General features: G+C 45.5%; 1 protein-coding gene across 2 annotated transcripts in view; it reads left to right on the plus strand.

Moving 5' to 3' along the window:
* The first annotated feature begins 8,761 nt into the window (after positions 1-8,761).
* Positions 8,762-21,124, plus strand: part of Cbs (Cystathionine beta-synthase) — a 52,723-nt gene continuing 40,360 nt past the window's right edge. The window contains exon 1 of one of the 2 annotated variants that reach the window (XM_075892482.1): positions 8,762-8,982. In XM_075892482.1, the coding sequence (XP_075748597.1) occupies positions 8,967-8,982 (16 nt within the window). In that variant the 5' untranslated portion in view covers positions 8,762-8,966. Of the gene's footprint in view, positions 8,983-10,116; positions 10,241-21,124 lie in introns of those variants that run through there. The other variant, XM_075892479.1, reaches the window with a different exon arrangement.

Consider the following 21,124-nt stretch of genomic DNA (forward strand, 5'->3'; position numbering starts at 1 on the left):
AGGTTAAAAGGTCCAGTATAATTGTCTTGTGCAAACGCAGTCCACTGAGCGAAGGTGTAGCTAATTAGTAATAACAAAAGCAGAAAAAAAAGTTCGCCGAATTTAACTCCTACCTCCAGGTATCCCACTGCGTATATGACCATCAGTTAAACAATTCTAAAGATAAGCAACAGTAATTTTTTGAAGCTAAATATATTCACTACGAAGCAACGACTCCTGAACGTACCACTGGCTGCCGTTGCGTTGTCGCCTGTCTGGTGGCCAGACGCGTTCCCACGGTATCGCGCCTTGTCGCTTGGTAGGCGATATCCTTCCAGGGAGCGTCAGAGCGTGCAGACTGACACGCGATCTTGCCTGATCGACTCGCACGGTTCTGTTTTCAACCGACCGTAAATGCGTCCCTTTCTTTTTGTTTGGCAGCTGTCACTACGACAACAGAGCGTGCGATTCCGGAGACCGCAGTGCCGATCACTGTGGACTGCAGGTACAGCAGAGCAGTAAAACACGTGTTGACGGGATCAAATTTCCTAGCGCGAAGTGCAAAGATGACTGCACACTGCGAAGTAAGACATATACAGAACACGTTAGCGTGACGTGTTCTTGAACTTCTGTATGTGCATTTCTTTGCAGCGTCTAGTTTTCTTTGTACATCGCGTAAAGACTTTTGACCACGTTTAACCAACTGGTTCATTTCCAGAATTTGTAAACAAGGGTGTTCTGCTGTAGCCACTGTTTTGACGAGTGGACTTGTCTTTTTTTTTAATGCTACAACTGAGGGAACTAGTCTAGTTTGAGGTTCCAACTCAGTGTACTTGTGTTTTTCAGTGCTGCAACTGAGTGGACAAGTCTTTTCAAGGCTACATCTGAGTGAACTTGTCTTTTTGAAGGTTCTAAGTGAGTAGACTTGTCTTCTCCAGGCTGCAGCTGAGTGGCTTTGTCTTTTTCAAGGTTCCAACTGTGTTCACTAGTCTTTTTGAAGGTTCCAAATGAGTGGACTTGTCTTTTCGAAGGCTCCAACTGATTAGACTAGCCTTTTTCATGGCTCCAGCTGAGTGCACTTGTCTCTTTCATTGCTGAAACTGAGTAGACTTGTTTTTTCCAAGGCTCCACCTGAGTGACCTTTATTTTTTTCAAGGCTCCAATTGAAAAGGTTTATCTACTTAAAGGCTCCAAATGGGTGGACAAGTCTTTTTCAAGGCTCAAACTGAGAGGCCTTGTCTTTTTCAAGGCTCCAGCTGAGAGGCCTTGTCTTTTTGAAGGTTCCAACTGAGTGAACTTGTCTTTTCTGAGGCTCCACTAGAGTGGCCTTGTCTTTTTCAAGGTTCCAATAGAGAGGATTTCTCTACTTAAAGGCCCCAAATGGGTGGACTAGTCTTTTCCAAGGCTCCAGCTGAGTTTCTTGTCTTTTTCAAGGCTCTAATTGAGAATATTTCTCTACTTCAATGCTCCGACTGAGTGGACTAGTCTTTTTCAAGGCTCCAACTGAGAGGCCTTGTCTTTTTCAAGGTTTCAACTGAGCGAACTTGTCTTTTCCAAGGCTCCAGCTGAGGGGCCTTGTTTCTTTTATTGGTGCAACTGCGTGAAAAAGACAATTCCACTTGTCGAAACGTCGGCTTTCGCACATGACCCATATTTACGTATTTATCGCAGCAAGATTATAATGTATTCCATTTTCTGCCTTTCATTTAGTCCATTGTCAGGTTTTTATTAAGTTGATCTATTCGATTAGTGCACGGTTTATTCTAACATGAGATTGCTGCATCAAGAAACGCTCCCATCCTCTGCCTGCCACATTGGTTTAAAAAGAAATTCTAGGCTTTGGTGCAGATAATAATGCGTCTTGCTTGCTGCGGAACAGGGGCTATAGCCACCCCCCCAACCACCCCCCAACCATAATTGCCCACTCACCCAAAAAATATTTCTCGCTACACCCCTGCTTCGAAACCATTCTTCTGATCGTTTTATGCTTTAATTTTTGGCCGATCGAAAGATGAACCAAACTTAATAGGATATTGCATATTTTACAGAAAAGCCGACCAAAAGTAGCACCTACATGAGTGTTTTAGTCGCCCTTCCCCTCAAATGCACTCCGGCATTATAATTATTATTATTATTATTATTATTATTATTATTATTATTATTATTATTATTATTATTATTATTATTATTATTATTATTATTATTATTATTATTATTATTATTATTATTATTATTATTATTATTATGTACAATCGTTCACACGTTTTAACACGTTTTAAGTTCACTTGAGAAGCATATGAGAAGCTTTATACGGCAGCTAATTCCGCACAAAATCATGGGTTGCTTTCTGAGAACTGGCTCTACATGTTAAACCCTGGAAGCTGGAAAGTTATCATTTGGACATAACAAAGGAGTTTCAATAATTATTTTTGAACTATGGCTGAAAAACAGCGGCTTCAAATGTGCCATTGGGGGTCTCACGAGGTGGGGCATAACTTCATGCGTCAAGCTGCTTTTCTGCGAACGTATTACATTGTCGCTGATCGCAGCTCCTGCTTTTGTGCATTTGTTTAATTATTGGCGCTCTTGTATTGTTAAGCCGCTAGTATACCGAAGTCCTCACAACGTAACCAAAGTATACGACACTACGGAGAATTAGTGCGGAGACATCATGGTTGTTGCTACCGACCTCGAGTATATATGTAAAATTTTTTAGGACTGTCGATTAAGTTTAAATATTGTAGGAGGAAGAAAGGAAGGACAGAGAGATTACAGAGTCCTCAGACCAGCTGGCTACCCTGTGCTGGCGAAGGGGATGAGAGGACTAGAATATGACAGAGAATAGATGCTTAAAAAAATAAAGGCAATTTGGTACCGTTGTTGCACTTACTGCGGGCAACTGGTCTCAGAGACAGTCTGTAAGCAGTGTAGTCTATTGTACTACTGATCCTACTTTGTTTTAACAGCATAACCTACGCCAATTGTTAACATATTGTGTAACTGCGTAAACATGACGCATCCATAATGTACAAAAAAAAATACATTCAGCCCATGACTTTATTGGACGATCCCATGTGCCACTTCACGGACATTTTCTTACAGTTCCACATGCTCTTTACGGCTCACAATGAGGGCTTTAGGTCTGTGATGGAAAAAACAGCAAGACGAAAACCCTCTCCGCTGAAAGATATTATGGGCGTACTATAAATACCAGTTCTTTTGAAACTGAAAAGACTTCAGCAAGCATTCATATTTTGCTCCTCAAACCTCTCTGCTGGGCTCTAAATAACACGACAGCCGACATCAAGACTTCTTTTTTTTATATGTAACACACACCCCCGTCAACACATCAATCGACCACGTGGTGAGAACAGTGTCGACACCTACCAGCCACTGCGTGAAGTATCAAGAGTCTCTCTCAAGCCGCAGCGGGCGCCTCATCTGTTTACATTTGCGCGCCGCGTACGATTGTTTGTGTATACTTGGCGGCTGTTTGTGTAACTTACACAGCGCTTGAGGGACGGCGCCTCTGCGCGGCTCGTTGTTCGCAGCGGGGCTTCGAGGAAGTAAGGCACGTGATGTTGCAGTCGTTAATCACTTTGACAACCGCATCGTAACAGTCGGTGGCCGCCGCCGCTCACGCAGGCGTCTTTGTCGAGACACGCAGGCAGCTTCTGCACTTACCCGCAATATTGGAGATAGAAAGAACAGCCTTAAGGAAAGGAGCTATTGTAAATAGCAAATTTTGACAACCTTACAAGGTTGTTTCCGCTGTTGCCGGGTGTGATTGAATTTTACGTTCCAATAATGAGAGAATGAAGTCATGCTTTGCATTAGGGGTGGAAAACCTAAAGGAAGTGCGGGGCCTTCTTTGTTCCTTTCGAATTTGTCTTTTTTTCCTCCTCTCTCTTTTGTACTTTCCAGTCTTTTCTGTCTTATCTCTCTTCATTTCTACCTATCTATACTTTTGTTCCCGTTTCTTTCCTTCCTCTGTCTTTCTATTTCTCGGTTGCTTCTCTTTTTCGATTTTTATGCGTGGTTGTGTGTAATGTTCTCCGCACCTAATAATCATCATAAATATGATCGAGGAACAAGAGGAAGAAGACGTCTGTTCGGGTGCGAGCGTGTGCCACATATATGGCTATGATGTGGGGTTTTGCTGGCGTAACGCCACGCGACGCTTACAAAACACGACAGCCTGCCACCCTTAAAGTGCTCTAAATTGTATTCTAAAGCATATTCACATGAACAGTGTTACTCGGGCGTTGGCAAGGTCTTAAACTTTGTTGACACAAAGGTCAAGTTCGAGCTGCTACCCGGGCGGTTATCATAGCATCTCGATGGTCATGAGCAACCGAAGCGAAAACTGCAAAATCGCGGCATCTTTTAAACAGTGTGCTCGATACACAAAATTAAGGGAGAAAATGCAGTCGCACCAAAATGATTAAAAATTGTACATATACGTAATGATAAATATTTATTAGAGCAGTTTGTGCCTTTGAAATTAGGAACCTAGACGCATGCTCTCTACAAAGGCGACGGGCCTGTGTTGTCGAAGGAAGGAAAATAGGAGGAAAAGAACGGCAGGGAGGTTAACCAGCCTATAGGCAGCCGGTTTGCTACCCTGCGCATAGAAGGGGAATGGGGCAGATGAAAGATAGAGGGCAGAGAGGGAAGAGAGATAAACAGAGCACATTCGATCGGCAGCACACGCGCGCACACTCAGTCATTGTCCAGTCTCGTCTTTCGCGGTGTGTGACTTTGCAATTACAGCCACTTGTTCAAGTCCGCGTCGCGTAGGAATTTCAACAGAGCTTTTGTCGCCTTCTGTTGCAATGTCTCCTCTCGGGCACTTGACAGAGTTGTGTCCACAGACATTTGGCTGTTGCCGATGCGCGCAAAAACGGACGCCAGTGACTGTCTCTGGATGTCGTACAACGGACAGAGATATGTCACAGCCGTGTCGGGTGGTGCAAACACTGACAGATTTTCGCCGCTCAATAATTGAAAAACTACGTATGTACATAACAATGTATCAACAAGTTACGAAAATATTTAAATAAAGATAAGAATGAATTTATCGCTTTTTTTAGTGAATGTAATATTATTTCACTTTGGTTGACTCGAAGGCGAAAATAAAGATCCACAGAGCTACACAACTTTTGCAAGAGACACTTGAATGACTAAATGTCCTTTCAAAGCTGCCGCGTAGCAACGGTACAAGTTGGATGAGTCGACAAAGCGTCACTGTATCGAAGGCCGTCCACTGGGAGGTCTTCCAAGTGTGCCCGTGTGAAACCTGCGTTGTAAAACGAGAGCACTTCGTTTGGCTCGGTTGTCGTTACGGGCGGATGCCGTCAAGCGTTGTTGCCGAGTTGTGTTGAAGCACACGGCAGACAAAGGCTCCCTGCCTTTGTTACGTCAATGACCGCGTGTTGCAGACACGTCGGCAGGCTTGCGCGGTGGGTCGACTGTTCCTGTGTCCTTTCCTGCTCCCCCTCTCTCTCTTTTCCCCTTCTCTTACCTCCTCTATCTTTTGTACTTTCTCTTCCCTCCTCTATCTTTCTCATCTTTCTATTTCCCTTCCCTAATCCCCTAGCGTAGGGTAGCCAACCAAGAAGTCTTCTTGCATGGTTAACCTCCCCGCCTGCTCCCTTTCTGTTTGTTTCCTTCCTTCCCCTTCAAGTTTGGATATTTCCCCCTCATGAGCGGCAGAGGCTGGAGTTTTTTTTATTTAACAAATGTCTTTAAGGTAATGTTGAGTCACGTAGTTAGTTACAACCTAAGATCAAGTGTAAGATCCGCCCTAAGAATTGCAGCGCTCCTGGCATTCATCTGTACAAGAGAGAGATGCTAGCCTGTCTCTATTGTAACCATAAGTACTTTCAAGGCTAGTAATGTAATCGCTACACATCATAATAATTAAGAGTTCGCCATCCCCACTTAAATTATTACGTTTGCTCCAGCAGTGATGCCGGAATCTTTGCTGGAAATCGCGGGTAAGTTCACATCTATCATCATGAAACCAGCTACACAAAGATGTGTCTGGGTAGAAAAGCCGTTTACCGAAAACGCACTTGAAGTATATCTGTCATTATGCAAATTAGCAAATGCATTTGGATGGGGTGCCTATAAAAACACTCACTGAATATCCAGCAATCACTGTGGACGGAGCTTCCATTTATTCTTTGCGAATGCAGACGTGGCTCCAGCTACTCCTCTTTCAAAGATGATAGTACGCATCGCAAAGTTTTCAAGAACCATAAAATAGTATCGAATCTACACATGAATGGACATTCAAATTAATAATCGCCATACTACAAAAGAATTGACCCCGCAAAATCAACGTTCACACGTCATACCTTGATGTTCACAAAACCGAAATGTCAACTCTGAACATTCATCGCGACGTTCACACACAATTCGCTGGGCGCTTGTCCACACATTAAAACACAACTTTCGTGAAGTACCGATTGCCACAAAAACACGTTAAACATCCGAAAACCGCATCCAGTCCCGTATGAAGGTGTTCCGGTCTTTCGTTACGTTGCTCCAAATGACGGCGGGGTAGTTAAGGAAGTGCCCCTTATATAAATTGAGTATTTTAGCATGGATGGTGTGCCGGGCTGTAGGTTTCATTCCATCCTCTTGGCAGTGTCAGGACTCGGTAAATCTGCCCACGAGCACCCGCGTGCAGTTAACAATGAATGCGAGCCGCTCGTATATACGTCGAAGATCAGTCAAGCGAGTCGCCCGTCGTGTTCAATGATGCGTACAAGAGCGAGGTTTGCACGCATGGCGGAGTACACGCTCTGTGATTCCTGGCGGAAAGCTATCTTTCGCTTTGAGCGTGGCGGTGGGCATTCTCTGGCGTAACACGTATGGCTAAACAAATAACCTTCGGGCTTTGAGAATGTACGCATGCAACAACATGAAAAAAAAAAGAAGAGGAAATATGGCATAGTATTAGACCCAGGATTTTTAACTAGGGACGTATACTTGATTAAAATGAACTGAAAAGTCAACGTGTACTATTCCTGCTTCATTAATTTGTAAGCATTTTAGATGCGGAAGCATCTTATACTCGCGCCTTGTAGTGCGCCGTCCGCGCCGTCCCCACCGCTTCTCGAACATTCGACAGCTGACGCGCGCGCATGCGCCGTCGCCCACTCTTCCACCATCTGTGCATCCCTTCCTCCTCTACACACCGCGCGCGCTTCACTCCTCCACCATCTGTGCACCCTTCCTCCTCTACACACCGCGTTCGACATCTACAATTCTCCTGATTCTCCAGTGGACGCGCATGTGGCGTCGCGCTTCGAGAACATTCGACAGCTGACAGTGCATGCGCCGTCGTGCTGTATATATACTCAAGGTCGGCGCTCGCTTGCTCAGTTGCCGCTCGTCGGTTGGTTTGTACGGCGCGTCGACGTCCAAGGTCGCGGTGAAATGAATTCCAACGAATCCACAAACACAATGATCGACGTCCCTTCGACCAGCGCCGCCCTTTCGCATACGTGTGTACGTGTTCACTCATTTAACACCCCCTCCTACAACCACGTTAACCAATTTAGCCATCGACCCAAGTAAGTCGCACTTTAACACCCCGTTAAACAATTATATGCTCCGCATCCTCCTCAGTGTTCTCCCGAGGGAAGCTGCGGGCAATTTTTTTTGCTCCTCCGTAAGGAGGGAGGATGTAAGTTCGCGCGTGTTAATTCTTCATCGTTAGCGCCTGTCCCCTATACCTAGATGCAAAAACAGCGCAAATATTAAGACACAGATGGAAGAAGAGCTAGCAAGGCGCTTATACTGTGCCTCCGTCTGTATATTTGCGCTCTTTCCACATTCAGGTATGAACCACCAACTAGCCCAGCTTTAGCTTCCACGACTACACCTGTCCAGGTCTGGTCCCGTGTTCGTTTTTTTTTAGCGATGGTTTTGGTAATACTATATGGTCCTCCTCCACGTCGACGACTTCGTCTATCCGTCTATTATACTCTAACGTAATCTGTTAGGCGTTACGGCATGTGCACCGGCCCTAGTAATGGTTGCCTAGGCCTATACATTCATTTAACTGAATGCTATCAAAACCTCACCTACTATCTTTACTTGTATGTTTTGACGCGAGCTTCCTTTTGTAAATGTTTCTATTTTTGTACCTCAGCTCTTACAAGTGTAAACACTGCCCGGCACATGCCGCGCCACAATGTCAGGGAACCTTCCCGATTATTTTGAACTATTCTGATAAAGCTGCACGCAAAAGCCGAGCAGTGAAGTTTATTGATGAACTAACACGGTCCTCAACGCTAACGCTGGGGCCCCGCCGCGGTGGTCTAGTGGCTAAGGTACTCGGCTGCTGACGCGCCGGTCGCGGGATCGCATCCCAGCTGCGGCGGCTGCATTTCAATGTAGGCGAAAATGCTGTAGGCCCGTGTCAGATTTGGGTGCTTGGTAAAGAACCACAGAATTACTCAATCAAATCAGTTGTGAAACTCCCCATAGGCTCTATGCATTGAAATCCACACACGTTATTGAATAATTGAAGATATTCAAGTGACGACGCATGGTTAATTGCTTCTTTGACTCAATTAAATTACAGGCCACTCGCGCTGCTCTCACGTTGCGCCTTTTCTTTCTCGGCGCCTTACGAACTCTAGAGCGGACAGCAACCGCCGGTTGTAGTTAGCAGCTGCTCTCGTCTCGAAGAAGAAAGCGATGATCGTGTGGGGAAAGAAACCTGCCTGCTGGCGGGGGGGAGTCTCGTGTTGCAAGCGGATACTGGTGCTCCAAGGTCGCGTTCGGTGCGTAGCGCCGGGCTTGGCCGACAGCGGCGGTGGCAGCAGCGGCAGATTGCGATGCCGCAGGCAGGCAGCCACGCGAACCGCGCTCTCGCGTCGAGTGAGTCAGTCTCCTGCCCGTAGAAGTTGACGTTGCTGCCGTCGCCGCCTCAGAAGACGCCGCCGCTCCCTCCACGCGTTGTCGTCATGCAAGCCGGCACAGGTGAGCCCCGATAACTCTTTCACGACGCTGCGACGTGTCGCAGCGACGTCACCGGTGACGCCTCGAGAGAAAGTGGCGGGTATTGTTTGCTGCGTTATTCAACGGCAGTCCACGCTGCCGACGTGGCTTAGCGAAAGGGAACGGTCACTGGCGCTGCTGGACAGACAGACCCGAACCGAGAGAGTTGTGTTGAGAATGTATACAAGTCGACAAAGTTTTCTTGGCGAGCTCTGTGTTAGCGAAGGCGTTCAAAACGAGGCTGTCGACTGGGAGATAAGTTTGTCGCACGAACACGGCCGCATCGAGTTGCATTTGTAGGGCCAGCGCCGTCTACTAAATGCGGGCCAGTCTATACGTCACGCTCGAAGGGGTTTTTTTCAAGTGCCCAGTTCACTTTCAGCCCTCGTAGTAGTTGAACGGGCTGATATTATCGTGACATTTTCCGTTGTCGCCGTTCATTGTGCTCAACCGGTCGTAGAACTCTTGCAAAGGGTCGGAAAAGTGGTAACTTTTCCTAGTTGTGGGCCAAAAATAGGTACCTTTCGGTGATGCGTCGTTCCATATATGTCCCCTCTGACTGCATACGGTCCCCAGAATGCTCAGCTGCGTCCCTTATTCGAAGGCAGTAAGTAATGTCCTAAAGAACCTTCGAGCATATTTGTTTTACCCTTAGAGCGCAGCAAATACAGATTGCGGAACGTTCTCACTCAAAAGCAAGCGATATTATTAAACGAAATAACACAAGAGATGATCAAAACTACTGCTATTAAGAATAATTACGTACAGGAACTTCTTCGTTTCCAGTTTTCGTTCTTTTGTATTTTACTCACGTTCTTTCACATTCGTGCTACAACCACTGACGGGTATGCGCCTTCAACCTCGTTCAAGGTGAGACATTGCATATTTCGCAAAGCTATAGCTCATGATACAGTTCCCGCCAGAATTTCCGCAGGAAATCACGTTGCAAAATCTGCTTTACGTTTATGCAGCTGAGTTATTGCAGTGTATGCACAACGAATGGCGCCTTCGCGTTTAGCGGCAAACTCGACGCAGCTGTTTCGAGAATGCCACTGCGGCAGATGTAACTTCATAAAAAATGAATGTCATTCACTTTCACGTTGATGCCGACGTGGTCGCACAGCTCTCAGACAGTGCCGTAGCAAGCGAACGGATTCGTGGAATTATTGCATTGCAAGACTTCATATGAGAGGAGCGATGACTTCAGCCAGGAATGTAGCGGAGTTCATGGTCACGCAAGGTCAATTTTCGTTTTCTCCCTTTGTTTAATTGACGAATCTAACTTTTCGTATATTTAAGACTGGTCCGTGCTAGTAAATGATACGAGGTTTTCTCGCCCAGTTAGAAAGTTCCTTATGATTATTGCATTTCGTACAAAAAATCAACTAACTGACAGAACCAGAACACTAATTACAATATCCAGCATGATCTGGCAAGCTAAATCGCTTGTTCTTTATTAACTGCATTGCTCATCTTGTATACTGACCACGGTCTTAATATTAAAATTTCTCCATTTACGTTTCGCTATTTCGTTTATTGCTGTATTTGGCCTTGCTCGCGACTTCCGTTTTATGACCCTGCCCACTCCTTTTATCGAGAAAAATATCCGGTGTTCATGTCAATAAAATCTCAAATACTGAACGCGTGGCCGCCAATTAATATATATATATATATATATATATATATATATATATATATATATATATATATATATATATATATATATATATATATATATATATATATACGGTTTGTTCCCTGATCCAATCTGCCCTTATCTTGTCTCTTGAGGTTACACCTATCACTTTCCTTTCTTCGCTCGCTCCGTCGTATTCAATTTCAGTTGAACCCTCGTTATAAGCCTCCAGGTTTATGCTGCGTAGGTCAGTAATGGTAAGATGCAGCTGTTATATACCTTCCTCTTGTGGCTTAGTGCAGATTTTCATTCATGATTTGTGAATGCTTGCCGAATGTGATCCACCCCATTCTTATTTTTCTAGTTATTTAAATCTCATGGTTTGGCTCCGCGGTTACAACCTGTCCTAAGTAGACATATTCCTTTACCACTTTTAGTGTCTCGCCACCTATTGCAAAGCGCTGTTTTCTGCCAAGACCGTTGCATATTGCTTTAGTTTTAAGCACATTCATTTTAAACACACTTTTCTGCTTTCTGTGTCCATTTCACTAATCATGAGTTGTAATTCGTCTCCAGAGTTACTCTTCAAGGCAATACCATCAGCGAATTACAGGTTACTAAAAAACTCTCTAGGGACTCTTATCCTTAAATCTTGAAAATCGCCTGAAAGCATCCTGTGAAAACGCGGTGAATATGTAGCATTGGAGAGATTGTGTCTCGCTGCTCTACACCCATCTTTCTTTGTGGAAGACTATGGTGGCTTTGAATCTACCATATATTTCTTCCAGTGTGCTTATTATAGGCTTCGTCAATTCCCTGATCCTGTAGTGCTACAAGACAGCTGATTTCTTGACCGAATAAAATACTGTGTCGCAATCTATGAAGGTTGAGTAAAGGGGTCAGTTGTATTTTGCGTGTTTCTTTATCACCTGATGGATAATATGAATATGGTCTATTGTTGAGAAGCCCATACGAAATCCTGCTGGGTCCTTTCGCTGATTGAACTCAGTGGTGTCTTAATTCTATCAGCTATTATTTTCGTGAATAGCTAGTGGACAACAAACAGTAAGCTGATCGGGCTGCGAATTTTAAATTTTTGACGTCCGACGTCCTCTTTCTTATGAAATAAGTTGATGTTGACATTGTTCTGAGATTGTGGTACCCTCCTCGTCAAGAAACGCTTCGTGGCCAGTATTTCTAACACACTCTCGCCACCATATATCTTCCTGATGTCTGGTGTCACTTTATCCCCACCAGCGGTTTCGCCCCTTTACATTAACAGCACGGACTGATTTGATTTGTGGGGTTCAACGTCCCAAAACAACCATATGATTATGAGAGACGCCGTAGTGGAGGGCTCCGGAAATTTTGACCACCAGGGGTTCTTTAACGTACACCCAAATCTGAGTACACGGGCCTACATCATTTTCGCCTCCATCGGAAATGCAGCCGCCACAGCCGGGATTTGATCCCGCGACCTGTGGGTCAGCAGCCGAGTACCTTAGCCACTAGACCACCGTGGCGGGGCTAACAGTACGGAGCAGTAGTAAATGAAATGAGAGTTCTCAGTTAAACGAAGATTAACACAGATTCGTACTAGTGACGTCAAACCTGAAGAGAGGGTGGAGCTAGGCAGCCTTCGTTGTTTCTATTTCCTTTCTTCCTACCTCTCCTTATTTGTTTCAGTAGATTACAGTTTTTTTGTTGTTCTTCTTTTGGTATTTATATTGTTCTTCGTATGTTTCCCTCCCTTCCAATCTCTTGTTTGCTTTCTTTCTCTCTCTCTCTCTTGTGGTTACACCTATCACTTTACTTGCCATCGCTCGCTATATATATATATATATATATATATATATATATATATATATATACTGGCTACGGCTGCCTCAATTCCATAGCAACTAAATGCAAGAACACCCGAATACTGTAGGTTTCAGGTAGAAGAATTTCAGGTAGTGAAAGTCGACCCTCAGCTCCGCCGCAGTGATCTATTGGCTAAGGCACTCGGCTGCTGACCCGCAGGTTGCGGAATCGGGATCCCGGCTGTGGCGGCTGCATTTTCGATGGAGGCGAAAATGCTGCAGTCCTGTCGGTGCTCAGATTTGTGGGCACGTTAAAGAGCCCCAGGTTGTCGAAATTTCCGGAGCCCTCCACTGCGGCGTCTCTCATAATCATATGGTGGTTTTGGGACGTTAAACCCCACATATCAATCAAATCGAAGTCGGCCTTTGTAGTTTCCTTTTTCGGATCGTGGTTCCGGTGTGTAAGAAAAAAAAATCAGAGAACAACTGTTTTCTGGAAGTTCACAGTCATTGACCCCGAATAGCTCCTCTGACAACAAATGTATTGAAGACACCAAGGCGACGTCCTTCAGAAGTGACCGCCGTCAGAAAAGGGAGGATGTGGCGCTGAGAATGGTAACTTTCCGTGCATCCAAGCTCCGCCTTTCGTGCGTGGTTTCTTCCGAGTTGTTCCCCCGAGGCTGTAGGTCGAAAACATCGCCGTGCCCGCCGTGGTCACGAGACGTTAATTCTATAATTTGTTCTTCGCTGCCGGCGCCGTTCTTCGGTTTTGAGCTTGAAGCATCGGCTCCCGTCTTCAGAACGGCCTGGCGAATTCGGGTCAGAGGCAATTAGCTCCCTTGAAACAGTCCCCGATGACTACCATGATATTGAACTTGGGGCAAAGCGTGTTCGGAATATTGAGACAGAAGCCTCAAGCGCCTCATCAGAACGAAAACGCGGCAAAAACAAAAGTTATGTGACCTTTTTTTTTAAATTAAAGTAAGAAATCTTACGTACACAGGTGGATGCCGACTGCAAAGAAGCTAATTAAATCAGTCTCCCTGACACTGTGGCCCCTGCTGTCTTGCAATAAATCTGATTTCTGATTGTATACAACTTAATGATCGACACATCTGCTGCTGGCCTACGCCTACAAGTGTTGGGGAGTGCAGCATTGCGCCGTATGTATCCATTAAAACCCGAATGCTTATCACGTGCGCCTAAACATGCGCAATAGTGAATGTGCTTTTACGAGCCAATATCACCGTGCGATTAAGAGGCGCGCTGCAATGGGGGACTCCGGAATATTTTTCACCAGCTGGGTTTCTTTAACAACCTTCTACACGGTCGTTCTTGTATTTCGCGCACAACAGAATGCACGTGCACACGCAGGCAGACAACACACACACACACACACACACGCGCGCGCGCGCACGCACGCAAACTGTTTTTGGAGCACTATGTGCAGGATAGTGACTGCTGGAACCAGGGTCCACGCATGTACGTATCTACATATAAGAAGGTAATTGCCAATTTTGTCCGAACGTCTCGGTCAGCATAATCTTCGATTTAGCCGACAATACACTAAGACACGTTTTCTTCAAATAGCCTTTACATCCCCCACCCCCCTTGGCTTATGAGAGGTAGTGGATAGATTTGAACTCAGCTTTAGCAGCTAGATTTATTCAAGCTCGCTAGTGTCTAACAGAAAGGCGTTTTTTTTCTTCCATTCTCTCCCTGTTGTATGTGGGGCTCCGAGAGAGAGTAGTTCAGCTTAGACCTCTTGCTTGATAGAAAAGCATCCATAATTCGTCTTTCTTGTTGTCGGTCTTTTTTTGCTTCATTCAAATCTACAGAGGAATACGCCTATATGTTGGCCGTTGATTGACTTTAAGTGTTTGTAGGATTGATTTTGGTGATGCCTTTGTATATGAACCTTGCTACTTATTCTTTATTATTATTATTATTATTATTATTATTATTATTATTATTATTATTATTATTATTATTATTATTATTATTTGGTTTGAGTTCTCGAAATTACGAAGACAGAGGAAATATGGAGGCAACAGGCTGACAACTGCCACCTATAGGCGTACAATGCCTGCGTGCTCCTTCGGGAAAGAGAGGCATAAAGGAAATAGGGAAGAAAGGAAGAGGGATAAGAGGAATGTTTTAAAGAAGGAAAAAAACACACGCACACGCAAAAAATAGTCAGATGAAAAATGTCGGTAAACGTGACGCCAAGACCATTTTCGTTAAGTTAAAAGGGCGCTGAGCCTGGTCGCGCCTAGAAGCACATCCTCCTGGGAACAAGCAATCGTCAAGGGTAGTGCATTTATGTCCAATCATTCCATAGTCCTTTTGAAGTAGTGCTCGCTGTGCAACGAATTTAGGGCACTCTAAAATGACGTGTTTTAGTTTCTCACAGGAGCCACACGACGCACATATCGGACTGTCAGCACGTCCTTGATGGTATAATCGTTCGCTGACTAACACAGAACCAACTCTTAGCTTGTATAACAGGGCTCTGTCACGGCGACTCAGTCCGCGACCACGAATGCCAGGAGGAAACAATCCGCTTACGACACGCTTATCGGAATGCTGATTTAGAAGATGTCGGTGAATCAGCAGAGGAGCTTTGTCAAACCGGCATGAAATTTCTTGGCATTCGCACTCGTTGTGAGCACAAGTTGAAGCATGGCCTCTTGAAGCGAGGCGATCGGCTTCTTCATTTCCAGGAATACCAACATGCGAACACTGGCAAATTAGGGACACCCCATGAATAATGATTTTTTGGCAGATTTAACAATGTTGCATATAATTGGACCAATGCAGTCTTTTCTCAACAATCTGCTAAGGGCAGCACGAGAATATATAAGTATGACAACCTTGGATTCTTATTCTTCTAGTACATATTTCAGTGCAACATCAATTGCAGCTATTTCCGCAGTCGTTGAAGAAAACCTGTACAAGAATGCATGATTCGCGCTTATATGTGCCTTGCTTCGCGTGAAACGAACGTGAACTCCAGTAACATTTCTCTCTAAGGATGCTAGTCGAAATATACAGAAAGATATTTTCGTGCTCACTTTCGTTTACTCGTAGACACTAACACGCTGTTATGGAGTGGAGGAGGTTCAGACGGCCTCTTAAACAAATGGGAGACAGACAAAAAAGAGACAGTATAATGCTGATGTGGCGAATATGCTTTGCAGGTTCATAGAAATCATTACGAGGCACTGCTTCTTTAATATTGTATCCGTAACGTGATATTAAATGACATCATCACAGATCCTTTTAACACGAAAGTGTTCTATGCCGGGGTTCACCACGGCCACGCTGATGCATTTCCGTCACGGATATGACGGTATAAAGTATATACAGTATAGACTGAAAGATTTCAATAGAAAAAGCCGTTCGGCCGTTCGGTACCATTTGAGGTACCGTTAGGACGGACAAACAGACGAATGTACAGACAGACACTGACAGACACTGACAGACAGACAGACAGACAGACAGACAGACAGACAGACAGACAGACAGACCAAATTTTTTTGGTTGAAGGTCCCCAAGAAAGACTACCGTCTTTAAAAGTTTCATAGCCGGGCGTCGAATATAGGACCGCTCGCTCAGCAGCGCGTGGTGTGAAACCACTAGACCACGAAACAAGCGTCATACGGATTGCTAACGGTGAGCCATTTATATACACCATATACCGTTGGCAGTCCTCAGAGATCCTCAACTTCAACGCGTTTTCGTCATCAGTAGCAAGATGGCGCGAGAAGCGCATGGTGGGCGTGCTCTAAAGGCCGTCCTCCCGCACGTTGCAATGCGTGCGCGCTTATCTCGTGGTTTTACCGCTTTCTTGTGCTTCCAACGAAAGTTTACATTGAAGTTACAGTGGTCAAAGAGAGCATTAAGGTAACTTCACTCTCTGCCGCGCTCGCGTTTACGAAGGAGCGCGCGGCTCACACACGGAGAAGTAAGAGTTGTGACAGTTCGCTCTCGTCCTGTTTATACATTTGCGTCCGTTTCGTGCGTCCTTCTTTCTGTTCTTGCAGCAAGCTTTAAGTGCCGCGCTCGTCCCGTGTATGCTAATTTCGTGCTTGCGTGCTTTTCGCTTCAGGTGCGCGCTGCAAGTTTCGAGCTGCTTGCCGTTTTTTGCCCGACATCAAAATTCGTTGCTGTAGCATTCCTTCCTTTGCACTTGTGGCGAAACCATGCACAATAACCGTTCAACCTCCTCTGTGAAGACGCGTTTCTCTTTCGCTATACCGATTCCTAGACAGAGGAATAAGCCACGTTCATTATTATTATTATTATTATTATTATTATTATTATTATTATTATTATTATTATTATTATTATTATTATTATTATTATTATTATTATTATTATTATTATTATTATTATTATTATTATTCGGATTGCAACGTTGTGTTAGTTCTTGTTAGGGCTTGCAGTGTGAGGTAAAAGATTGAAAGGGCAGCTGTCATGGTTGATTGGCGTGGATTTTACGTGACTTTATCATGGTGTACTACACTGTGACGCAGTGTTGGCAGTATAGGTGTAGTGCATAGTGTCACTACGCACGTACCTCGTACTATTATTGGAGCTGTTTTTCCTTTGATTTTGATTTGTGAGGTTTCACGTCGCTGATTGCAGAAATTTCAAGCCTATCATGAAATCATTTTGTTCGGAAACGACATATCAGACAGCGATATTTCTGGGCGTCTCTCTCAAGGGCAACGTGAAATGCTTCAAAATTGCATCTTAGAAATGCGAGCTACAGAAATGGCTCAAATTTTTACTCAACATGGCAAAACAAGTCACATCGACTTGCTTCATAACACGAAATGGTGTGCTTGATTTTCTACATTTTTCAGCTTGCACTAGACGCATGATTAAACTATTATGCAGCGTGATCACAATTTTCAGTGATAATCCCATTGCCTATACAGGTACTATAACGTGTTTCAGCTCAAGTGCCCGAAATGAATATGACGTCATCTAGTACACTCACAAATCCCAGTCTTGTCAGTGCAAGGTGATGTTGATGCGTCAACTTATATCGTGCATCCTGACTTTGAAGCTCATGAATTTCCGTGAGAAATTGTGAAAATGAACCAGCTAACGTGTGTCATACGACGAAGCAGAATTATTGTTACATTTCAGTTTGCCAACCCTGCCGCTAGTGTGTGTGTGTGTGTGTTCTAGCTATTCCCTTTTTGCGCATTGCTCAGAATTTTTTTATAAATGTCCGGACTGAAAGCTTTGCGATTATTCGGCCAAGAACATTCTTCTCCTTGTTCAGCTCGCTCCCTTGTTTAGTCTTCATTGGTCTTTTTTAGCTCGTTTCCAATGACAGTCGACTTGCACTCGGCCGTCCGCCTCTTTTAGATGCGGAGCATCCAATACTCGAGGCTTGTAGTGCGGCGCCGTCCGCAAGCTTCCTCCTCCTTCTTCCACCATCTGTGCATCCCTTCCTCCTCTACACACCGCGCGCGCTTCACTCCTCCACCATCTGTGCATCCTTCCTCCTCTACACACCGCGTGCGCTTCTCCTCTTCACGAACATTCGCTAGCTGTATAATGTAGCGCGCATGCGCCGTCACGCTTCAAGAACATCGGCAGCTGACGCGCGCGCATGCGCCGTCGCGCTTCGAGAACATCGGCAGCTGACGCGCGCGCATGCGCCGTTGCGCTTCTCCCCCTTCTCGAACATTCGACAGCTGACGCGCGCATGCACCGTCACCCACCATCTGTGCCGCGCGCGCTTCTCCCCTTCGAGAACATTCTACAATTCTCCTGATTCTCCAGTGGACGCGCATGCGCCGTCGCGCTTCGAGAACATTCAACAGCTGACAGTGCATGCGCCGTCGCGCTGTATATATACTCAAGGTCGGCGCTCGCTCGCTCAGTTGCCGCTCGTCGGTTGGTTTGTACGGCGCGTCGACGTCCAAGGTCGCGGTGAAATGAATTCCAACGAATCCACAAACACAATGATCGACGTCCCTTCGACCAGCGCCGCCCTTTCGCATACGTGTGTACGTGTTCACTCATTTAACACCACCTCCTACAACCACGTTAACCAATTTAGCCATCGACCCAAGTAAGTCGCAATTTAACACCCCATTTCACAACCACGTTAACCAATTTAGCCATCGACCCAAGTAAGTCGCACATTAACACCCCGTTAACCAATTATATGCTCCGCATCCTCCTCAGTGTTCCCCCGAAGGAAGCTGCGGGCAATTTTTTCTTGCTGATCTGTCTGTCCTCACTAGGCACGCCGCCTCTCAAGTTGCAGACGCAATGGGCACATGCAGGGCGCAGTTAAAATCCAAAGCAACTGTCAGGTGAGATCAACCCAGCGCGCCTCTGTCATTGCTGGACTAGGCGAGAGACGTGACGCTCAAAGCCCGCCAATTCCTCCTCCCCACATTGTCACACGTCCATCCGCACCTTCAATGGCGGCGTGCTCTTCCTCTTTCAACTCCAGGCGCTCTGCGCGTCCGGCGCTTCACAGGCAGCGCATTTGCATCTAGGCACAAGATACGAAAATTATAAACCCGTTTCTTCACAAGCGAACGCTGTACGAACTGCGGAGCTTTAATTAGCACATGCTTTCCTTCTGTCCTTGCTGTGTTCAACTGCTGTTTTCTGTTATTTTAGTTCGATTAAGTAATGATGTCATTTTTGTTATTTTCTTCTTATTAATTCACTTCTTTGTGATTATCTCTGTTCTGTTGTATGGTCTCCTTCCTACGGTCATTCTACTTTTTGCTGCTCTGAGCACGGTACGTCCAAATCCCTGCGCTGGCGTTTCGCCTCCGCTTTTCTCTTCCGTATACAGGCTTGTGTCTAACACCCGACGCTGGCGTTTCACACTGTCGCATTCGGACGGACGAATCAGTCCTTCGTCGACGCTGGTGTTCAGGGGCAAGCAAGCGCTGGCGTTCCAAATGTGAAGCACACTCGGCTTAAGCTGTATTCACACGGCGGACGTGGTCGCCGACGAATCAGTCACGTAACACGTGACGTGATTCGGACGGTCAGCAGTCACACTACAAGGGGAGAATTCCACGCTACAAGCGAAAATTTCGGCACTGCTCCCCAAACATCCCAACTGTGATTTGGGCTTCGTCGCTTCACGAATCGCTCACGAATCAAGTACACGGTCCCCGCGTGGTCCAATTGCGATTTTCCCATTCGCGTGAACTGAGTACAGCACAAGAATGGAAGCTTGAGCGAGTTGGTATGCGTTCTTCTCAGTTGATATACAGCGAACATGAGATGATAACGAAGAAAAAAAAAACGGCAGGTGCTCTTCGCAACACCTGCAGAAGCTGATATCGATGTGTATCTGCTTTAACGCCATAGCGTTAAACAGCTCTTTTCGCAGAAATTCAGGTGCCAGTGTCGGCATCGTTAGTTGGGATTGAAAAATCATCTTCCTTGCCTGGCCGAAAAATCGAGAAATATGCAAATTAAAGAATGGAAAAAAATCCGGCTCAGAGTGGGGATAGAACCCGGGCTGTTTAGGTGGGAAGCGCGTGTTCTATCAGAAATACAGTGAAAATTGTTTTTCTTTATTGCATGAAATCATCACCAGTAAAGTACACACAACATACTTCATCAGAAGTCAGGCAAACACACACAAGCGTCAAGAACGGGAAGCCACTCCGGAACGGGGTCGAAAGTCTCAACAACACTGCGCACATGATCAGCTGCTTCTCTGAAATACTGTAAAAATAACTTCCTCTGCTTACAGTAACTTGCATGCTTCACAAACGCACGCGTCCTTTATACATGCCTCAGATTGTAACATGTAACATGGCAGTAATAAATGCGTGGCACAAGCGTACATTGTGATCGGGCGTAAGAACATGTGATTAACATGGCTTCATCGTTTAAAGCCGGTCACCCACTATACAAGGCACATACGCCACTGCTTCCTTCAAGGCCACGTAGTGGGTGCAAAGCAAGTTCAAAAATATTTCTTACACTTAAAAGTGTTTGAAGTCACCCACTAGGAACAGAATATCGATTTCGCGTCCCTCATTTGTTTTCCTTGCTTGCGGCGTGTTAGGATGTTTTGCTGTCTAGAATGTTTTGTATTTATCGGTGAAGTTGTACTGCACATATATACGTACGCTGTTTCTTCTCAAATAAATTTTAGTTGCGAGTCAGCGCCTGTCTGCGTTTCTTTTAGATGCGGAGCATCTAATACTCGAGGCTTGTAGTGCGGCGCCGTCCGCAAGCTTCCTCCTCCTTCTTCCACCATCTGTGCATCCCTTCCTCCTCTACACACCGCGCGCGCTTCACTCCTCCACCATCTGTGCACCCTTCCTCCTCTACACACCGCGTTCGACATCTATAGATAGATAGATAACTTTATTGTACACCGAGGGAGGAGAGTCGGGTTTTACCCCGACGCCCCTGCGGGCCGCTCCCACGTTGGAACAGGCAGGGAGTACCTGCCTGCGGCATCGTGGGCCCCTTGGATTGCCCGAAGCTGACGGTGACGATCCGTACTTTTGATGGCGGAATAAAACCCTTGTCTTGGGATGATTTGCGCCTTGAGTTCCTTGGGTATGTGGGGGCAGTCCCACATCATGTGCTCAAATGTACACACACACCCACAGTCCGGGCAGTCAGGAGATATATCCATATAAATAGATACATTAGCTGGGCAGGG

The sequence above is a fragment of the Rhipicephalus microplus genome, chromosome 4, assembly GCF_043290135.1.
Source record: "Rhipicephalus microplus isolate Deutch F79 chromosome 4, USDA_Rmic, whole genome shotgun sequence".
NCBI lineage: Eukaryota > Metazoa > Arthropoda > Arachnida > Ixodida > Ixodidae > Rhipicephalus > Rhipicephalus microplus.